Raw genomic sequence first — 17,563 nt, forward strand, 5'->3', positions numbered from 1 at the left:
TAGGGTTGATTTGCCTCCCCAGCAATTACTGCTAATTGTGGGGCAAAGTCTGAGGTGTCAGAGTATTTCTGAAACTTTGGCACTGCCCTTACAAGCTAGTCAACAGTTTCTTGTTCAATAACGTTCCTTTGTTGTGCGTCGAAAGTGAGAAAAAAAAAGAAAAACTTGGGGCACAGACAGTCCAACCAGAATAATGATGGAGCAGGTTCGATGGTGGATTCAACAGGAGGGAATAGATGAGTGGCAGACTTAAGTAAGGATGAACCTGACTTGTAATTACAGAGCAGAGGTGAGGTTGCAAAAGAGAGAGGGAAACAATGGCATAGAGACAAAGAAACTGACTTCTAGAGAGGGGGGAAAAAAAGCTTTTGAGAGAATTCAGTTCAAGCCAAGTAAATTGAGTCATATTTTAACCCAAAACAGATTATTCTTTCCTCTGAGAACATTAGCTACTATAAAGAAAGCAAAAATAGATCAAAGCATTATGACCTTCAGCTACTTCAGTGGTGTCTCTTTTAGTTTACTTCTCCACAGCAAAAATAGACTTCACTGCCAATCATACATGTAATGAACACATTGCTGTCAAATGTCTTTAAGACAACCACTTAAAGTTGGATTTAAATCACTGCATTACTGCTGTGTGTGCATGTGTGTGTATTTGTACAAAGCCTGGATAGACGCACACACAGCTAGGATCTCTTGGCTTTGTTCTGGGTTTGCAAAGATTTTTTTTTTTTTGTCTATGTGGGTGTATCCAACTGTGACAAGCTGCTTGGATCCGTTCGGTGCTTTGCAAACTATGGAGCGTCCCTTAGGAATGGAGTTGCCTTGAAAGCAGCTTGTAGCAGCGGCGTTCACCTCTTGACACCGTTGCTGATTAATAGACAGCGCCGAACACCAGAGAAACAAAGAGGGATTCACATGGGGGGCGCATTTCTGCATTATGAAGGATGCTGTACATGTGGAAGGGTTCTAACAGGATATTGGGCTCTTTGACATATATCATTTGTATGCAAATGTATGTACACATCCGAGGAGCCGCCTAACAAACAGATGGAAAATATACAATGGCTATCATTGTCTTAATACGTCAACATCTAAACTGACTGTTTTTGAACTTTTTGTCTTGGGTTACCTTTTTTCCCTCCAATCAGTGCTAAATTAAGTGTATAACTCATCATTTTTGACACATTACACATGTACTTTGTTGCCATGGGGAATAAAATATACTCTACACTACTTTGAAAAATGTGTGAATAATAAAAGTGGAACCACTCGTTATCCACAACTTGGACATGGTGACATACTGAGTGTTTGCCCTAAATACATTTAGATTTAAAAAAAAAGAATTGATGTAACCATAAAGGGGTACAATTCACTTTTGAACTCTATGCTTTTTTGAAGTGGGGTGCTGTAACAAGGTTGTGAACAGTTAATACCTTACTTTATGTAGATAGCTTACAGCTACTTTGAGAGCAAAGTGGATCGCGGCCATTTCAAAACATCTTCATGCTCCAGTATTTCATAGCAGTTAATGTGAATGCTGTTTCAGAGAGTTTTACACTGCCATCAGTTTGACATTAAACAGTTATTCTGGCTGGAAGTACTCCAGGCTGGACTGGACGTGCTACAGATAGCTACTGTATGCTTGGAAATAATCATAGAATTTCATGTAAATAATTGTGTAATTCAAAATGAATGCCTATGTAAAGCTTCATAAAACACTGTTCACGTATACTGCTATGAAACGTTTGAGTCTGTGGAAGTTTTAGGATGGCAGCAATCTACTTTGGTCTGGGTCCTATCTAGACTAGCCGCTAGCTCATCAATCTGGTCAGAATTAAACTCTATTTCTCCAACCTGAGGTCATTCAAAAAGCTACCTACAACAGGTAAGATATTAATTATTCATAACCCACTTAAAAAAAATCTGAACTGTCCCTTTTAAAGTTTGAATTAGTCTTTTATATTATAGAAGTAACTTTTAATCTGATTGCTTGACAGAGGTTTTCTATAAAGTTAGAATCATTTAGTAATATGAATGCTGAATCAGTCACATATAAATAATGATTTATAGCAAATACATGTGGATTCTTTATCTTTTCCCTTTACCTTATGAGGTTTTTCCTTTAAGTTTAGACAAAAGTATATTTGCAACACAACGAGACAGTTTCATTCATAAGAAAAGTTAATATTTGGGAAGGAAAAAGCCCTCCCTTTACTTGATGCAAACAAACAGACTGCTTTGCGGCTCTGCTGCCAAATAGACTTGAGAGCTTTTTGGAGTGCTGCTTCCATTTTCTACCTGCTGACAGGCAGCGAGCTGCTCTGTTGTGACAACTGTGGGAACTTTTCAGACACCCTTGTAACAGCTTGTCTTGTTAGTGAAGATTTAGCACTCAAACTTTGGAGGTCTGGGTGGCTGCTAATGTCACGGAAGGATGATCGAGTCAGAGGAGGAGATCATTATGTCAACCGGCTTGCCAGGTTTGGAGGGCTGGTTCTGATGTTTCCTCCTGTCTTTGTCCAGATGGGTGTCTGAGTGACAACTGCAGTCTGGTGACTTATATTTTTCACCCAGTTGAAGGTCCGCTTTACTCGGCTGGACACGGCAGTCAACAAAACACAAGAACCTAATTCTAAGTTCTGTTTCCTGTACAAAACCAAAGGCTTGATCCTAGATTGTATATCTATATTTAGCTTTAAATATTTTAATCATTTTTTAAATTTATTTATCAGGTTGTGTATATTTTGGGAGGGATTTAAACAGTTTATGTTAAAAGTACAAAATTTTATAGTAATTGACCTTCAAAAATATAAAAATAAAAAAATCCAAACATCTTCAGATTGAGTTTTTACACTAAACTGAAAACATATATATATGTTATTTGTTTGTGCATTCAGATCATAATGAAAAATTTGTATAAACTGCAAAGCATAACTGAACTTTTTTTTTCTGTAAACAAAAAAATACCTTTTACACTCATGGGTTCTTACAAGAAACAGTGTGACTGGTGAAGAATTTTTTCCGTTTTACCATTTTTAGTATCATACACTTCAGAGATGGAAATTCTTATTACACAAAGATTTTTTTCAAAAGAATCCGTGAAACGCTGTGTAAGATGAGTCTTTTGAAGAAAACCGCTGCCCTTCCTGAACCGTAAGCAGCTTTAACGTGCTCCAGATGTGATGATCAGCTCAAATGAGATCTGCTGTAGTACTTTACACAAAACTATACTGACCCTATGAGTAGGTTTCCATTAACAGAACAGCTTGTGTTCAAATCCAAAGCTGGGTCCAATTTAGTTTCAGAAGTTTCAAATAGTATTTTTGTGTGTGTGTTTTTAGTTTGTTTAAAGGCTAAACTTATGAGTGCAATGGATGGATGGATGGATAGATGGTTGTGTTGTAAAAATACACAAGATTTTTAGTTGAATGTTGAACATGATTTTTTTAAATAGCTATTATCACTGTAGTAAATGATAAAAAAAAAGAGAGGAGACAGAACTGGAAGTGGCAGAGCTGAAGATGTCGAGGTTCTCCTTGGAAGGGACAAGGATGGATATGATTAGGAATGAGGTCATCAGAGGTCCAGCACAGGTTGAACGACTGGGAGATAGAGAGGCTAGACTGAGATGGTTTGGACATGTGCAGAGGAGGGACAATGGGTATATTGGTAGAAGGACGTTAGAGATGCAGCTGCCAGGAAAATGACAAAGAGGAGATATATGGATGCAGTTAGAGAGGACATGGAGGTAGTTGGAGTGAGGACAGATTTCAATGGAGGAGGAGGACTCACTATGGCGACCCCTGAAAAGGGAACAGTTGAAAGAAAAAAAAAGATCTCTGATGAATTATATATATATTTATATATTAGAAGATAGTGCATTCCAACTGCTTTGTTCTTTGCATCAGAAATGGTTGTTTATGTTCTAAATTAAATCATTTGATCAATTTTTGCTATTAAAGGTAGGTGAAATACTCATAATACTCATACTCATATACATGTACTGTAGTACATGTACTGTAGTACATGTATATGAGAGACAACCAAGAAACAAAGTTAACAGCACTAACAAGCGTAGCTGTGTTATGTACAAAATGGTACAATCAGTTTCTTTCCTTTAGGAAGAAGCTTTAATGGCCACCACTTATCATTTTACACAACATTTAATAATGACTCCTCTTGGCACTCATCAGCTAACTATTTTTTGGCACTTGCAAACAGGTCATTCAGATTTTTGATGGCTCTTTCTATCAGAGCATTGCAAAGCCTTGCAGTGATTTTGCAGATGCTGCGGCTGTCACATGCATTATTAATTGAGAGGAGCAGGGAAAAAAAATCAATATTTACTTGCCGCTAATGCTGCTAGTAAGCTGCTAAAGCTATATACTATGTATAACTGCATTTAAAATAATACTAATCTAAAAAGAAATGAAAATTAAATTAAAAAACAAAGGATTCATGTGTTGTTTTTCTGTCTTACAGGAGGGACAGAGGGCAGCCTTGTGTATGGACTCTGAGCAAGCCAGATGGAAACAGAACAGGCCAAACATGAGACGGAAGAAAGTCTGATGTTAGCACAATTTGGGACATCTTGCAACTTTTCTCATAAACTCCAGAATGGAGCTCAGTCTTCAGAAGAAGATTCTCTGCAGATCACTGAAGACACAAATTGGATTACACACTCAGCACATTACAAACCTAGCAAAGGTGTCAGCTCTGTAAAGCAGCACAGGGAGAACTGCAACATGCCTGTGTCAGAACAAGGCTTGAGCAAGATGAATGGAGATTTGACAAATGGAGAGTTGAATCATGCACTCTCCGAGCAGTCTTTATTGGTCCACCAGGCCAAGAAAATGAAAGTCGATGTTGAAAGTAGAGAAAACGTTGACGCAGGTTATAATTTGGTGATCGACTTTTCTGAATCGGAAAGCAGTTCCCAGCGGACAGAGACCAGTTTTGATAAAAGGAACTGTCATATTCCGAATGGAGATATTTTCTGTTTACCACGAAATAAACAAGTTCCCAATGGTGCTGTATCATCTTCCTCAACCATAGAAAGCACTCCAGGTGATCTGTTGGAAAAAACACTATCTCAGTATTATCCTGAACAAGTGTCAATTGCGCCACAGACATCTGGGTCACAGTTGGACACTGTGAATGATTCACTGACCAATCAGTTGTCCAGTGAAGGTGCTCAGCCAACTGCTCTAACCTCAGGATTTCAAACCAACTCCTCCCATATGCCTGACTTGCAGCAACAGCAGTCTGGGACATCTGCAAATGCTGAAGGCGACAATAGTTATAACTCTGGCAATTATTCAGTGAATGGCTATTCCCACAACTTTGAAGCAGACCACCAGCAGCAACAACACCATCATCTGCAACAACAGCCATCTTACTCTGGTCAGGAGTTAGCTTTGGAGCCACTGCCAGACATGGTTCCACCTTTAAATAATGCCAGTAGCTCTCAACATCCCAATGGTGGACAGTGTTTTTCAAATGATACAAATCCTCAAGGGGAATATATAGAAGCCCAGCAGGAGTTTAACCCCAGCTCTTTTGTGAAGCGCAGTAATCCTCTGCATACAGCAGAGACAGGTGGATACGGATCCTTTCACAATTCTGGCTTACAGGAGACTAAACAAAATGAAAAATCTGGAACTGGTCAAATTCTGCACCGTGGGACTGGCAGAGGACAACATTATGGAAGTCAGACTCAGAGCTTTCAAGAAAATGTTGGGAAACAACAAAGAGATGATGGTTTGGGTCACATGGGGCCTGGTCTCCAACAGCCACATCATATTAGGATGGAAAATGGTATGGAGAACACTCAACAAAGAACTAAAATATCATGCTCGACTCCCAGCCAGACGAGCTGGATAGATGGCAAGCCTTCACAATCCCAGCAACAACCAACAAGTGGGCCATCATCTCAGGCACAAGAACACGACATGTGGCGGGGCTTCCCTGGTAAGCCTCTTCCAGAACAGCAAACAGAAAGTCCCCAAGTTTGCAGGCAGTTATTAGAGCCAAAACCTTTGCAACTGTACAGGGAAACACAAACACAGGGAGTTTTCACAGACAGCAGCCAAAGGTCTAACAGTTCACAGCAAAAACAGGAGGACTGTCTACCGTCACAAAGGCAGTGTGCTTCATTGCAGCACAACACTGCCCCTGAGTGGCAGCAGTCAAATCCTAAAACACCTCAAACTCAACAAACTTTGCTCCAGAAAATGTCTGAGCAAAGAAACTTCCCTCCCAATCAGCAAGCAGAAACCTGCTACCAATCCCAGATGGAAACAGAGCACTTACATGAGGATAATGACTTGCAGGACATATTGTCAGCAGGTTTTGTAACAGCACAGCAGCAGCAGCAGCAGCAACAAGAGCAGCAGCACTGTCTTCTTCAACGTCCTCTGTCTCATCCACCACAGTTTGAAGGGCAACAACTTAAGTCTCCCAATTACAGACCTCACAGTCAGCCTCCACCAGGTGCACAGCTTCAAACAGACCAGCCCCTTAGAAACAATTTCATTCAACCCAACAACCAAGACACCCATCCCATTGACCAACCAATGTTCACTTACAATAACACAAGAGAGATGCAACAACCACAACCTCAAAAACAGTACTTTGCAAACTCAAGCAGCAAGAACCTCAAACAATTTCAACCACAGCAGTCTAACAACCACTGCCATGAGACCAACCAAGTGGACTTTCCCCAGACCTCTACACAGTCTCAACCGCACTTACCACAAGGTCTGGTAAACCAGCAGGTGACAACACAGATGTATCTCAAAGCTGAACAGCAAATGAAGACTTCTTGCACTCAGTTCCAAATGGGACCTCGACTACCTCTGGGACCATTGGGTCCCCATGGAGACACTCAGAGGCATGCAGCTCTGCGTATGCACCTATTACAAAAGCAGGAACGTCACGGTTCCCCTCATCCCCTTCATGGCTCTAATGACCCCAAACAAATCCCCAGAGGTGTGAAAATTGAAAACGGGCCCCGATTTGAGCTGCCTGCTTCACGGCAGCAAGAACAGCTGTTGCAAATGAGAGAGCCGGGCATGGGTGGAATTCACATCAAGCAGGAAAATCAGCAGCCCCTGTGTGTTCAAAACAAGAAGCAGGGAAGCATCCTGGCATCTATGGAGCAAAGTCTGAGGCAGTACCAGCTTTCACCTGTGTTTGAGAAAAAATCTGTTGTGGTCAATTCATCCAATAAAGTCAAGGTAGAGTCTTCAGGGCCTGTCACAATCCTGTCAACCAACACAGACATGAATGGGGTAGACTCATCAGCAGGGGTCTCATCAACTATAACGCTGAAGAAAATGCTCGATTCCACTCCTAAGAAGGAACAACTCCTAAAAAGTTTCATAGACTCTCCCATCAAGCTATTGGATACCCCCATAAAAAATCTTTTGGATACTCCCATGAAAACGCAATATGAAATTCCATCATGCCACTGCGTTGGTGAGTCTTATACTGTAGGTGCTGAAAAATAATTGATTAGTCAGCACGATGATATTAACACATTTTGCTTCATTGAATTTAGATCAAATCATTGAGAAGGACGAGGGCCCATATTACACTCACCTGGGCTCAGCACCTAGTGTTGCTGGCATACGGGAGGAGATGGAGAAAAGGTTAGCCATGCAGTTACTGAAAGACAAAATTTTACAACTAATATGTGCTTTTTGTTCAACTCGATCCCTTTCCTCTGCGTTAAAGGTCGGGCCTAACTGGCCGTGCCATCAGGATTGAAAAAGTCATTTACACGGGCAAAGAAGGGAAAAGCACACAAGGCTGCCCCATAGCCAAATGGGTATGAACAATTGTTGCACTTTTTTTTTAAATATAGACATATCAGCTGTTTGTGAATATCCATTTTATTTGTTTATGTGCACACATTCTTACATTTATTAATATACATGTTTCAGGTGATTCGTCGATCCAGCGTAGAAGAAAAACTATTGGTCTTGGTGCGTGAGCGTACTGGTCACAGATGTGACTCTGCCTGCATCATAGTGGTAATCTTGGTCTGGGAAGGCATCCAGCCCAGTCTGGCTGACCGCCTCTACCTCGAGCTGAGTGAAACCCTAACAAAACATGGAGCCCTCACCCAGAGACGCTGCGCTTTCAACGAAGAGTAAGGGACAGCAACACAGAACTTTATTGCTGCTTATACTGAAGTACAATTGTGTAGTAAAATATTTCTCTGGCAAATTGTAAATGAACCAATGTACACGCCATAAATCTATAAAGGGAGAATTAAGTGAATTGTTTTATCATTCAAAAGGTTTCTTCACAATTTGTTCTCGTCCCTGTTTGATCTGTGATTAACTTGTTTAATACTGAACAACTTGTGCAAGAATGACGTTTGAACTTTTTGTGCACTTTCAGGAGGACGTGTGCATGCCAGGGATTAAATCCTGAAGCCTGTGGAGCATCTTTCTCTTTTGGCTGCTCCTGGAGCATGTACTACAATGGCTGCAAGTTTGCCCGGAGCAAAATTCCGAGAAAATTTAAACTACTAATAGATGACGCCAAAGAGGTGCTTTGTATTTCAGGTGTGCATCATGGTTACATTTTAGAATGTACTAAGCTAACTTTATTCTGAACATTTTGTCTTTTCAGGAAGAGAAGATTGAGAGAAATTTTCAAAATTTAGCAGCCTTACTGGCCCCCTTGTATAAAACTATGGCACCTGAAGCCTACGGAAACCAGGTGAGTCTATTTGGACATTATATTATGCTCTGTAGAACTGAAGTATTCGTTGTATATTAAACGCTTCATGGAAGGGGCTCAGTTTGTCAAACACTAATTGATCTTCAGATCAAATCTAAAGTAAACATGACTTAATGTCCCATGTTGACACTGTAAAAAAATGTTTTCAACCCATCATAATTCTGTTTAATGGGGTTGTTGTGACTGTGTGTTAGCTAACTTTGAACACTGCGGCTCTGAGGAGTCCTATGACACAAAGTAGCCTGAAACAGACACTCTCAGGACTCATTAGTATTAGACTGATGCACTTTGTCACAAATGCAAATTTTTATATCACTTGTTAAAAATATAGTTTGTTTCTAGTGTGAAAAGAGGGGTTAAATAATCGTAGCCCAGCAGGGGCATTTTCCTGCCACGCTAAGTGTAACTAACTTGATTGCAAATCTAAAACTAGGATACTTGCCGACTGGTCCAATCAGTCAGTCTAGTCTATAGACGATGATCTAGGGTATATTTAAGTTTAACAATGAGTTATTGTTATATAAAGCTTGTAAATATCACAAATACTTACAGGTGTTTCTGTTCTGAAAGTGTAGACACTGGGATTTCATACCATTTAGTGAACTTTCAGGTTTGTTTACTCCTACCTTTTTTCTGATCACAGGTAGAATATGAACACAGGGCACCAGATTGTCGTTTGGGAATCAAGGAGGGTCGGCCTTTCTCTGGGGTCACTGCTTGTATGGACTTTTGTGCCCATGCTCACAGAGACCTCCACAACATGCAGGGTGGCAGCACTGTGGTAAGCTGAACATTATAAACTGGCATTTTCCTTATTTTGTCCATTCCTTCATAAAAAATAAAGCACGGCCAGGTCAACTCCACTTTTAAGATACAGTGTATTTTTTTAATGTCATTTGTCTCTCCATCAACATGACATCTGAGGCAGAATTTGTCTGTTTCTTTTAGAGCTCACTTCAAAAAACACGCAAATAATTTTATGACAGTTGTTGAATAGACAGAGTAAAGCCATGGTGGACGACTGCACTCAATAAATGCCTTTTTGTTCAGGAATGGAAATGATACAAAAGAATCAGACTCAAATTGCACAGCAACATAATGAACAAATAAACAAAAAGGTGTAAGAAAGTAGACTTGGTGTTTACCATCAACCCTATCCCTAAAAACAGTATTTACCTCTTTTTCCAGGTTTGTACATTAACAAGGGAGGACAATCGAGAAATTGGAAAGATACCAGAAGATGAGCAGCTTCACGTCTTACCTCTTTATAAGCCTTCTAACACAGATGAATTTGGGAGTGAGGAGGGCCAGCAGGAAAAAATAAAGGCGGGGGCCATCCAAGTCCTCAGTGCCTTCCGCCGCCAGGTGCGCATGCTTGCAGAGCCCGCCAAGTCTTGCCGGCAGAAGAAGCTGGATGCAAAAAAGGCTGCTGCCAACAAGAATGCCATGCTGGAAAGCTCCAATGATAAGGCAGAAAAGGCCCTCCAGGCCAAGTCAAAAGCAGGCACTTATGAGAATAATGTTCAGAGCACTCTGTTGGCAGGTAGAGTAACTTTTATGGAAATGTGTTTTGCAAATTGTTTTTTAGTTATGTTCACCTCTTTGTAAGGACCTAAGACAAAATGTAAATGAGAACAATGGATTGGTAAAGAATGGTCAATGACTGGGTTTTGTGTTTTAGGTGCTGTGGGAGCAACCCTGCAGTCAGGTCATCCATCATACCCCCTCGGGGCCCAGCCACAACAGATACAGCAACAACAGCACCAGGGCATATTTCCTCCTTACCCTGCTCCAACAAATGCTGCAGTCGCAAGGTTCTCCAACCATCCCGGGCCTTTTCCAAGCACTTCCAAGCCAGGCAGCATGTTTAACCCTCAGCCACCTTCACCAGCTAGCCCTTACCTTTCTACGTTCCACATACCAAACTCCTACATGAATGGGTCAAATCGTCCATACCCAAGTCATCAATGTAACGGAGGAATGCCCATTGGCAACTACCACCCACTCTACGCTGCAAGCCAAAAGCACCCGGACATGTATGGACAACAGCGGGCAACACTTTACTCAGAGCAGCAGTATGGTGTGCATCGTTTTGATGTCAATTATCCACCAAGATACAGTGAACCAGGTTTACAAGTCAATGGTTACAATCCCATACGACCAACTCAACCCATGACACATTATAGCCCCTATGGTCCCAACAGGACTCAGTTTATTGACCCCCTCTTAAGAGCACCCTCTTCCCATGGAGGCATTGATTACACACTTGCTGTAAGCAAAGGCAATCAGTTTGGGGAATACCCAAATCCATATCTGCCTCAGAGCCCACATGTCCTACCCCCGGGTCAAGATCCTTTCCATATGCAAATCAAGACAGAGATGGGTATGCCTGGCCCACTCTCAGCTCAGCTCAGTACCAGGTGTGTAAACCCTGAAAGCCAAGCAGGTCTGGGTCGGCTTAACGGGGGTGTTTTGGGGTCCAGTATTAAGCAGGAGCCCGGAACACCACAGACACCCACAACTCCACAAAAGCCCGAGTTGTGGTCAGACAATGAGCACAATTTCTTAGACCCTGACATCGGTGGCGTTGCTGTGGCACCAACTCATGGCTCGGTCCTCATCGAGTGTGCAAAGCGGGAGCTCCACGCCACAACGCCCCTTAAAAATCCCGATCGGAACCACCCGACACGCATCTCCTTAGTCTTCTACCAGCATAAGAATCTGAATGAGGCGAAGCACGGGCTGGCAATGTGGGAAGCCAAGATGGCGGACAAGGCTCGAGAGAAAGAGGAAGAGGCGGAGAGGAATGGTGGCGAGGGGACACCCAGCAAGGGCAGCAAAAAGGGGGTGAAGCGTGAGCATTCGGACTCATCAGAGACCACCGGGGAACCGCCGTACAAGCGTTTCATTAAGGCACTAATGGAAGGTTCCTCATCATGCACAACTAACACATATGCCATGACAACGCCATATGCATTCACCAAGGTCACAGGGCCTTACAACCAGTTTGTGTAGAAAACAACTCATTAGCCTGACCACAGGCAGCAGAGCTCCATCAACAGCTCGTCTCGCAATGGAAACCTTGCACCTGGGATGGGACATAAACAACCTTACACATCAGGTTTTTCACTTCTTTCACAGCTTTACTTGTTACTTGTTAAACCTTTTTTTTTTTTTTTCAAATTAGCAATTTTGCAACATACACACACACACACACACACAAATAAAAAAATCTGTGGTGCTTTCAGTTTGATAGATGAAGATCTGTTTTAGCTGGAAACAAAGTTTCATTTCTGTGACTTTATTTTTATTACAAAAACTTTTGGAGATTTTGCAAAAAAAAAAACAAATAACAGAAAAAAACCACTGACTTTGTAAGCAGCAACAGTCACGGTGCTAAAGTCGGTCCTTTTACCATTTATTTCAGTTCAAATGCCTTTACACTAAAACCACAATACACTCTAGGAGTGACACTCATTTACCGTCTGTGAACAGGACTCCGGCCGTCAAATCATGAGCATCATAGTTTCTGAAAAGTCAGTGTTTCTTAAAGCACTTTTTAATCAGAAGGAATAAATGTTTTGTAATACCTTTTAAATAATAATAATAATGATTATGATAAAAATCTGGTTATCCATGAATTTTCTAACAAGGTTTTCTATTTACAATCCATGACACTGTTTTAAGTACATGCAAAACAAAAAAAAAAGTGGTTTTTAAAATTGTCGTTATGTTGGTGCTTTTATCACGGATGCTGTTATACTGTAAAATTGAGCCATTTGTATGGTGCATTTTTAAACAAACAAAAAAAAAAGACGTTTCATTTTATTTGACCTGGTTTACGCCGTCGTCAGCAGCTGTTTTTTTTTTAATGTTCCTTACAGCAGGTTCTCAGAGCGCCCTGCCTTGTGAATATTACTTGTAGTTTTATGTCTGTGGTGCTCAGTAAATGTGCTTTTAATACACTGAGGGACACAAAAACAGGGTAAGCTCAGTGTCAAGTTCAGAGGGCAGCTGGCTTGTTATGGGATGTCTCGCTAATGTAACCGAGCAGACGTACAGAGGTGGGATTTGTACAGTAAGTTAATTCCCGTGGTGGATTTAGAGATTTTATGTTGTAGTCGACATTGTATTTCTTTGAGTTTCAGCTGATTATTTCATGGGGTGCTATTCAGCCTACTAGAAATGTACAATATGAGACTCTTTGGGCAGTGAGAATGCTTTTAAATAATGTACAGTACAAACCTATCATATACCTCAAAGCTAGTTGGGCAATAGGATTGAATTTTTTTTTTTTTAAACATATCTTTCAGCATTTGTAATTTACTTTCAAAATATTAACAGTTGAAGCTTCAGCCACCAAAAGGCGTAAAAGTTCACCTTTTTACTTTCAGTTTGCAATGAAAGTACTACTTGAACTTTGACATTACTGTAAAATCAGGGACATTTGAAACTAATTTTATGTGCTTCTTCTAAACCTGTATTCATCGTTTTGTTTCTCTTTTTATTTATTTTTTTATTTTTTCCTACATTCAGGGACTCACCTTTGCATCCTGAATCCCAACAGCGTTCTCGTTTCGTGCAGGAAAATGTGATTTTCGTGGGAGGGGGGTGATGGGGGGAGGGGGAGATGCCGTCTAGCATTTTTCGGTTTAGTCGAACTCGCGAGTTGGGGATTTTCTTTCTAAAGTAATCGGAACAAATATGCACTGAGTTTACTAAAGGGAATGATATGAACTAAGTTAAAGCAATCTGCTTTTACTGCGAGGCGAGGCGAGGCGAGGGCAGCGATTACTGGAGCTGTACGTCTTTGTGCCTGTGTACAGACAAATTTATTTATAACCACTAAGCAATTCATTATTTCTTCTCTCTTTCTATTCCATTTAATTGATGCAATGTAATAGAATTTGTCAAAATTAATCTAACAATTCACACCATTTTTTTTTTTACCTCCCCACATATTAACTTTCTGAAAGCACTTCAGTTCTTTTAAGAAAAAGAAGTTTGTAATTAAAAAAAAAAAATAGCAAAAAGGTTTTATTTAAAAAAAATTATATATGTGTTTTTAAACAAATATAAATTATGTTACATTGTACATACCAAGAATTTGTATTGCAGGAGTATAACTCATCCTTTGATATTCATGTTAGGCTCTTTTGTTTTGTCAAATCGGCTCCTCATTTGTCATCTTTAAAAAAAATAATAATAAAAAAAAAATAAAATCAAATAAAAACTGGAGTTTTCCATGATAACAGAGTGATGGCTGGATTATCTGAGAAGCTTTTGTAAATATTCCGCTCTCCGTCACGCCAATGTTTACAGTTCTAGAGTGACGGTAGCGCAGTCATTAGACGAGCTTAGTTTTTTTTTGTTAACGTTCGCTTGGTAAAACACACCTAACACGAGACGGAAACGTGGAATCTCCTTGTACAGGACCCAGCCACAGTAGCAGGTTGTCGTTGAGAAAGCCAAGACGCCAGAAGCGGGTGAAAAGCATAGCCATACTTGAAGATGCTTCAGTGTGTTTCAGCGTTACTTGAATGACTCTCCCTGGCTTAACTCGTGCGTTTCATGCACTCAGCTCAAAGGTTAAGCTCTCACACACACTTGGTCTTTTTGCAGTTAGACACTAAAGTTATATTTAAAAAAAAAAGTAAGTGCAACTTTTTGCCATATTTTTTTTTTTTATTCATTTTAGAGCTTCTCAAGTTCTCTCAAAGTTTAGTAGGCTGAAAAAATTAAAAAAAAGAATTAAGACCTAAGGATGGGTGTTAATACTGTAAGTATTGTAATGTACTGGATGCAGGTTATTTGAAAACTGTTTATTGTATCATTCCTGATGTTGCTGATATGTGGGTGTTGTTTTTTTTTTTTTAATAAAACTTATATTTATTTAAAGCAATTTCATTTGTTATTCTCAGTCAATATCTAAGTGCTGTTTATGATAACCTATATATTGAAGGGTTTTTTTTGTACAGTAACAAATAAAACTGGATTGAGCGTGTTCAAAATGTTTTTATTTAATGAAACGGTAGAAACATATTGGATACAAACTGTTTAGAGCTGCAGGATGGAACTGATTTTACGTGTCAATAATACACCAATGTATTAACTTAATGGACTTAAAAAACGATATATATATATATATATATATATATATATATATATATATATATATATATATATATATATATATATTTTTTTTTTTTTTTAAATTAGAGCTAATACAGAATCAAACTGAAGTTTGACATGTAACCAAAAACACATTTTACTCAGTGTATATCTGTTCAGGCTGACATCGTCTGTGTATCGGATATTTGTTTTTTCTTCACCACATTATTAAATCTAGATGGCACTTTACACTTTTTTTTAATAAAAAATAAATCACACATCCAAGAATATGCAGCAACACTGAAAGCATGTCCTCTGATGTTGAGATGTTTTAACAGGAAAACGGAGCGCTTCCTTCACACGAAATGCCACTTGTCCACTGTTGTGTAAGATTTAGAGAAACAGAAAAAGCGTTAAAAAGTGGAAATGCCGAAACTCGTCACTAGAACTGAGTCGATATGAGTTTACCTTCCGAAGACACGGGGCGTGCGCTGCCAAAGGCGGGAGCCTGAAAGGAGTCACATTATGGTCGTGTCAGTTCTTCGATCGTGTCGTGAATCTGATTGATTTGCTGTTGTCGTGTGCTCACCGACTGGACGACTCCTCTGGCCTCGTCGGCGCCGCATCTGAAGGGGCTGTCGCAGCGGGAGACGTTTTTGCTGAACGGCGAAGAAAGGAGAGAGGAGGTCAGTGGTGCTCGGCCCTTTTTTTCGGAACCCGGCTGCGTATCCGACGCAAACACGCGGCAAGTGGTTACCACTCAATCCCTCCGGCGGTTTGTTCCTTCCGTACAAGTGCCCTCCAGTGCTCGTGGGTGGACTTGATGATCTTCACGGCAAAATCCTACCAGCAGAGAGCGACTGGTTTCAGTTTTGAACAAATTCATTTCAGCTCATTCAGTTTTAGTCTCAACGAACTGACACAGCTCGGACTTTAACCAACAGCTGTCAGGTTCTACTTTTTTTTTTATTTTATTTTTCCCTGAAGGGAACTGACCTTGTCTTTGAATTGCCCATTGAACCCAAACTGGTTCTCAGGTTTTCCATCAGGGACCTTGTATTTCCTAAACCAGTCCACAGTGGCCTCTAAATGACCCGGTCGGCTCTTTCGGACATCCTCTATACCTGAAAGGGAAAAAAAAAACAACTAAAAAAACTTGAGGTAAGAAACTGGGGAACCTAAACCTTTAAAATATATTCACCTTTATATTTACACTTGACCTTTAAACTATTAAAAGCAGCAAAAGGACAGTTTAGATTAAACAACGCAGGTTTAAAATACTAAGAAACACCCTCAATGGAGACAAAAAAGGCTTTAAACATAAAATATGTTCAGTGAATACAAACAGAACCATGTTGACAATAAAAACTCCACGGGGTGTTTAATGTTGAGCAAACAATTCATTAAGTCAGTTTAACGTATACCTTAGTTTAGTGTGAGATTATGTTTTTCCCAGTATTCCCTTCGGTTTCTTACTTCATCTTATTATTTTTGTGTTTAATGTTTATCTGTTAAGCGTAGAGCTCAAAATGTGAATTTATTCGACAATGATTCCTGAGAAAACTTCTGTCGGACGAGAAACGGATAAGTTTCGTTCAGATTCCTGGCGATGCGGCTCGCCTACGACACTCACAGTTCAGGTTCTTAGCGTCGGGGTCTTCGGCGTTGACGGCGATGACCTTCCAGTCCGTTTCGCCCTCGTCGATCATCGCCAGGATGCCAAGCACTTTCACTCGGATCACTTGACCTGGAGAGCACACCTGAAGAACAAATAATAATAATTAAAAAAGGGACATATATGAATATGATTCAAAAACAAGTATTAGCGTCTGGAGTGCTAACAGAACAGCGGTCCTACCTGCGAGCCGATGTCACAAACGTCGATGGGATCATTGTCCCCACAGCAGTTTGTTTCTGTGTCTTCGTGGCTTGGGTCCTCCCATGTCTTTACCAAGAAAAAGAGTTCAGAAGCACATGAGAAATTCAAAAAATACGTACCCATGGACAAAAAAAAAAAAAAAAACAATAAAATGCTCGTAAACAGAACGGAACAAGGACGCTGTACAAAATAAATGTGGCTTAATTTAACTTTAAAAAGCGCTATTGACAAAAATGGCATGAAAGACAGAGCGCAGTACAGCTGAAGAACTTCACTACATGATCGATGAATTATAGGTTTTACCACCAAGGATTCCCCAACACCCATCAAACAGTGTCTGTGAAAACCGATCTCTGAGCCACAGGATTAACTCTGACAGCCGCCGCACCGCTTCACGTGTCCTTCTCCTCACCTGCGGCAGCGCCCCGTAGTTCCAGATGTAACCTTTATGTGGAAATATGTTGGCTACAAATCTGAGCTTCCCTTTCTTCACGTCTTGTTTGATAGGATTCAGCAGCTCCTTTGTGGCAATCTGGTAAAGAGAGATCAGCAGTGCGTCCTTGTCAGCATTTGTCTGGATCGGATGTTAGACTATAAAGTTGGGGACTTAAAACTCTTTTCTGGAGTAAGGATGCCCCTGGTTATCGCTTTAAGATTTGTCTTGCAACCAGAGTGTGTTAACTACGGTGGCCCTGAGGTGCAAAGCACTACAACATTAACAAAAACACTACAACATTAACAAAAACACTACAACATTAACAAAAACACTACAACATTTCACCAAACCGGAAAAGGTAGGTCCCAGTGGGAGAC

General features: G+C 40.4%; 2 protein-coding genes across 4 annotated transcripts in view; one reads left to right on the forward strand and one right to left on the reverse strand.

Annotated features, from left to right (window-relative positions):
• The window catches only part of tet2 (tet methylcytosine dioxygenase 2), a 29,194-nt gene extending 15,187 nt beyond the window's left edge, over positions 1 to 14,007 (forward strand). For both annotated transcript variants that reach the window (XM_025008083.2, XM_017407663.3), the window contains exons 2-10: positions 4,489 to 7,485; positions 7,568 to 7,658; positions 7,744 to 7,837; positions 7,953 to 8,161; positions 8,416 to 8,566; positions 8,650 to 8,739; positions 9,404 to 9,541; positions 9,949 to 10,303; positions 10,442 to 14,007. In XM_025008083.2, the coding sequence (XP_024863851.1) occupies positions 4,533 to 7,485; positions 7,568 to 7,658; positions 7,744 to 7,837; positions 7,953 to 8,161; positions 8,416 to 8,566; positions 8,650 to 8,739; positions 9,404 to 9,541; positions 9,949 to 10,303; positions 10,442 to 11,775 (5,415 nt within the window). In that variant the 5' untranslated portion in view covers positions 4,489 to 4,532 and the 3' untranslated portion in view covers positions 11,776 to 14,007. The remainder of the gene's footprint in view (positions 1 to 4,488; positions 7,486 to 7,567; positions 7,659 to 7,743; positions 7,838 to 7,952; positions 8,162 to 8,415; positions 8,567 to 8,649; positions 8,740 to 9,403; positions 9,542 to 9,948; positions 10,304 to 10,441) is intronic.
• Positions 14,008 to 15,080: 1,073 nt separating this feature from the next.
• Positions 15,081 to 17,563, reverse strand: part of ppa2 (inorganic pyrophosphatase 2) — a 16,367-nt gene continuing 13,884 nt past the window's right edge. For both annotated transcript variants that reach the window (XM_017413921.3, XM_017413830.3), the window contains exons 5-12: positions 17,163 to 17,282; positions 16,730 to 16,816; positions 16,505 to 16,631; positions 15,868 to 15,995; positions 15,629 to 15,714; positions 15,461 to 15,530; positions 15,340 to 15,379; positions 15,081 to 15,250 (exon numbers count right to left, since the gene is read on the reverse strand). In XM_017413921.3, the coding sequence (XP_017269410.1) occupies positions 15,228 to 15,250; positions 15,340 to 15,379; positions 15,461 to 15,530; positions 15,629 to 15,714; positions 15,868 to 15,995; positions 16,505 to 16,631; positions 16,730 to 16,816; positions 17,163 to 17,282 (681 nt within the window). In that variant the 3' untranslated portion in view covers positions 15,081 to 15,227. The remainder of the gene's footprint in view (positions 15,251 to 15,339; positions 15,380 to 15,460; positions 15,531 to 15,628; positions 15,715 to 15,867; positions 15,996 to 16,504; positions 16,632 to 16,729; positions 16,817 to 17,162; positions 17,283 to 17,563) is intronic.

Source organism: Kryptolebias marmoratus, linkage group LG3 (assembly GCF_001649575.2).
Source record: "Kryptolebias marmoratus isolate JLee-2015 linkage group LG3, ASM164957v2, whole genome shotgun sequence".
In the NCBI taxonomy this organism is placed as follows: Eukaryota; Metazoa; Chordata; class Actinopteri; order Cyprinodontiformes; family Rivulidae; genus Kryptolebias; species Kryptolebias marmoratus.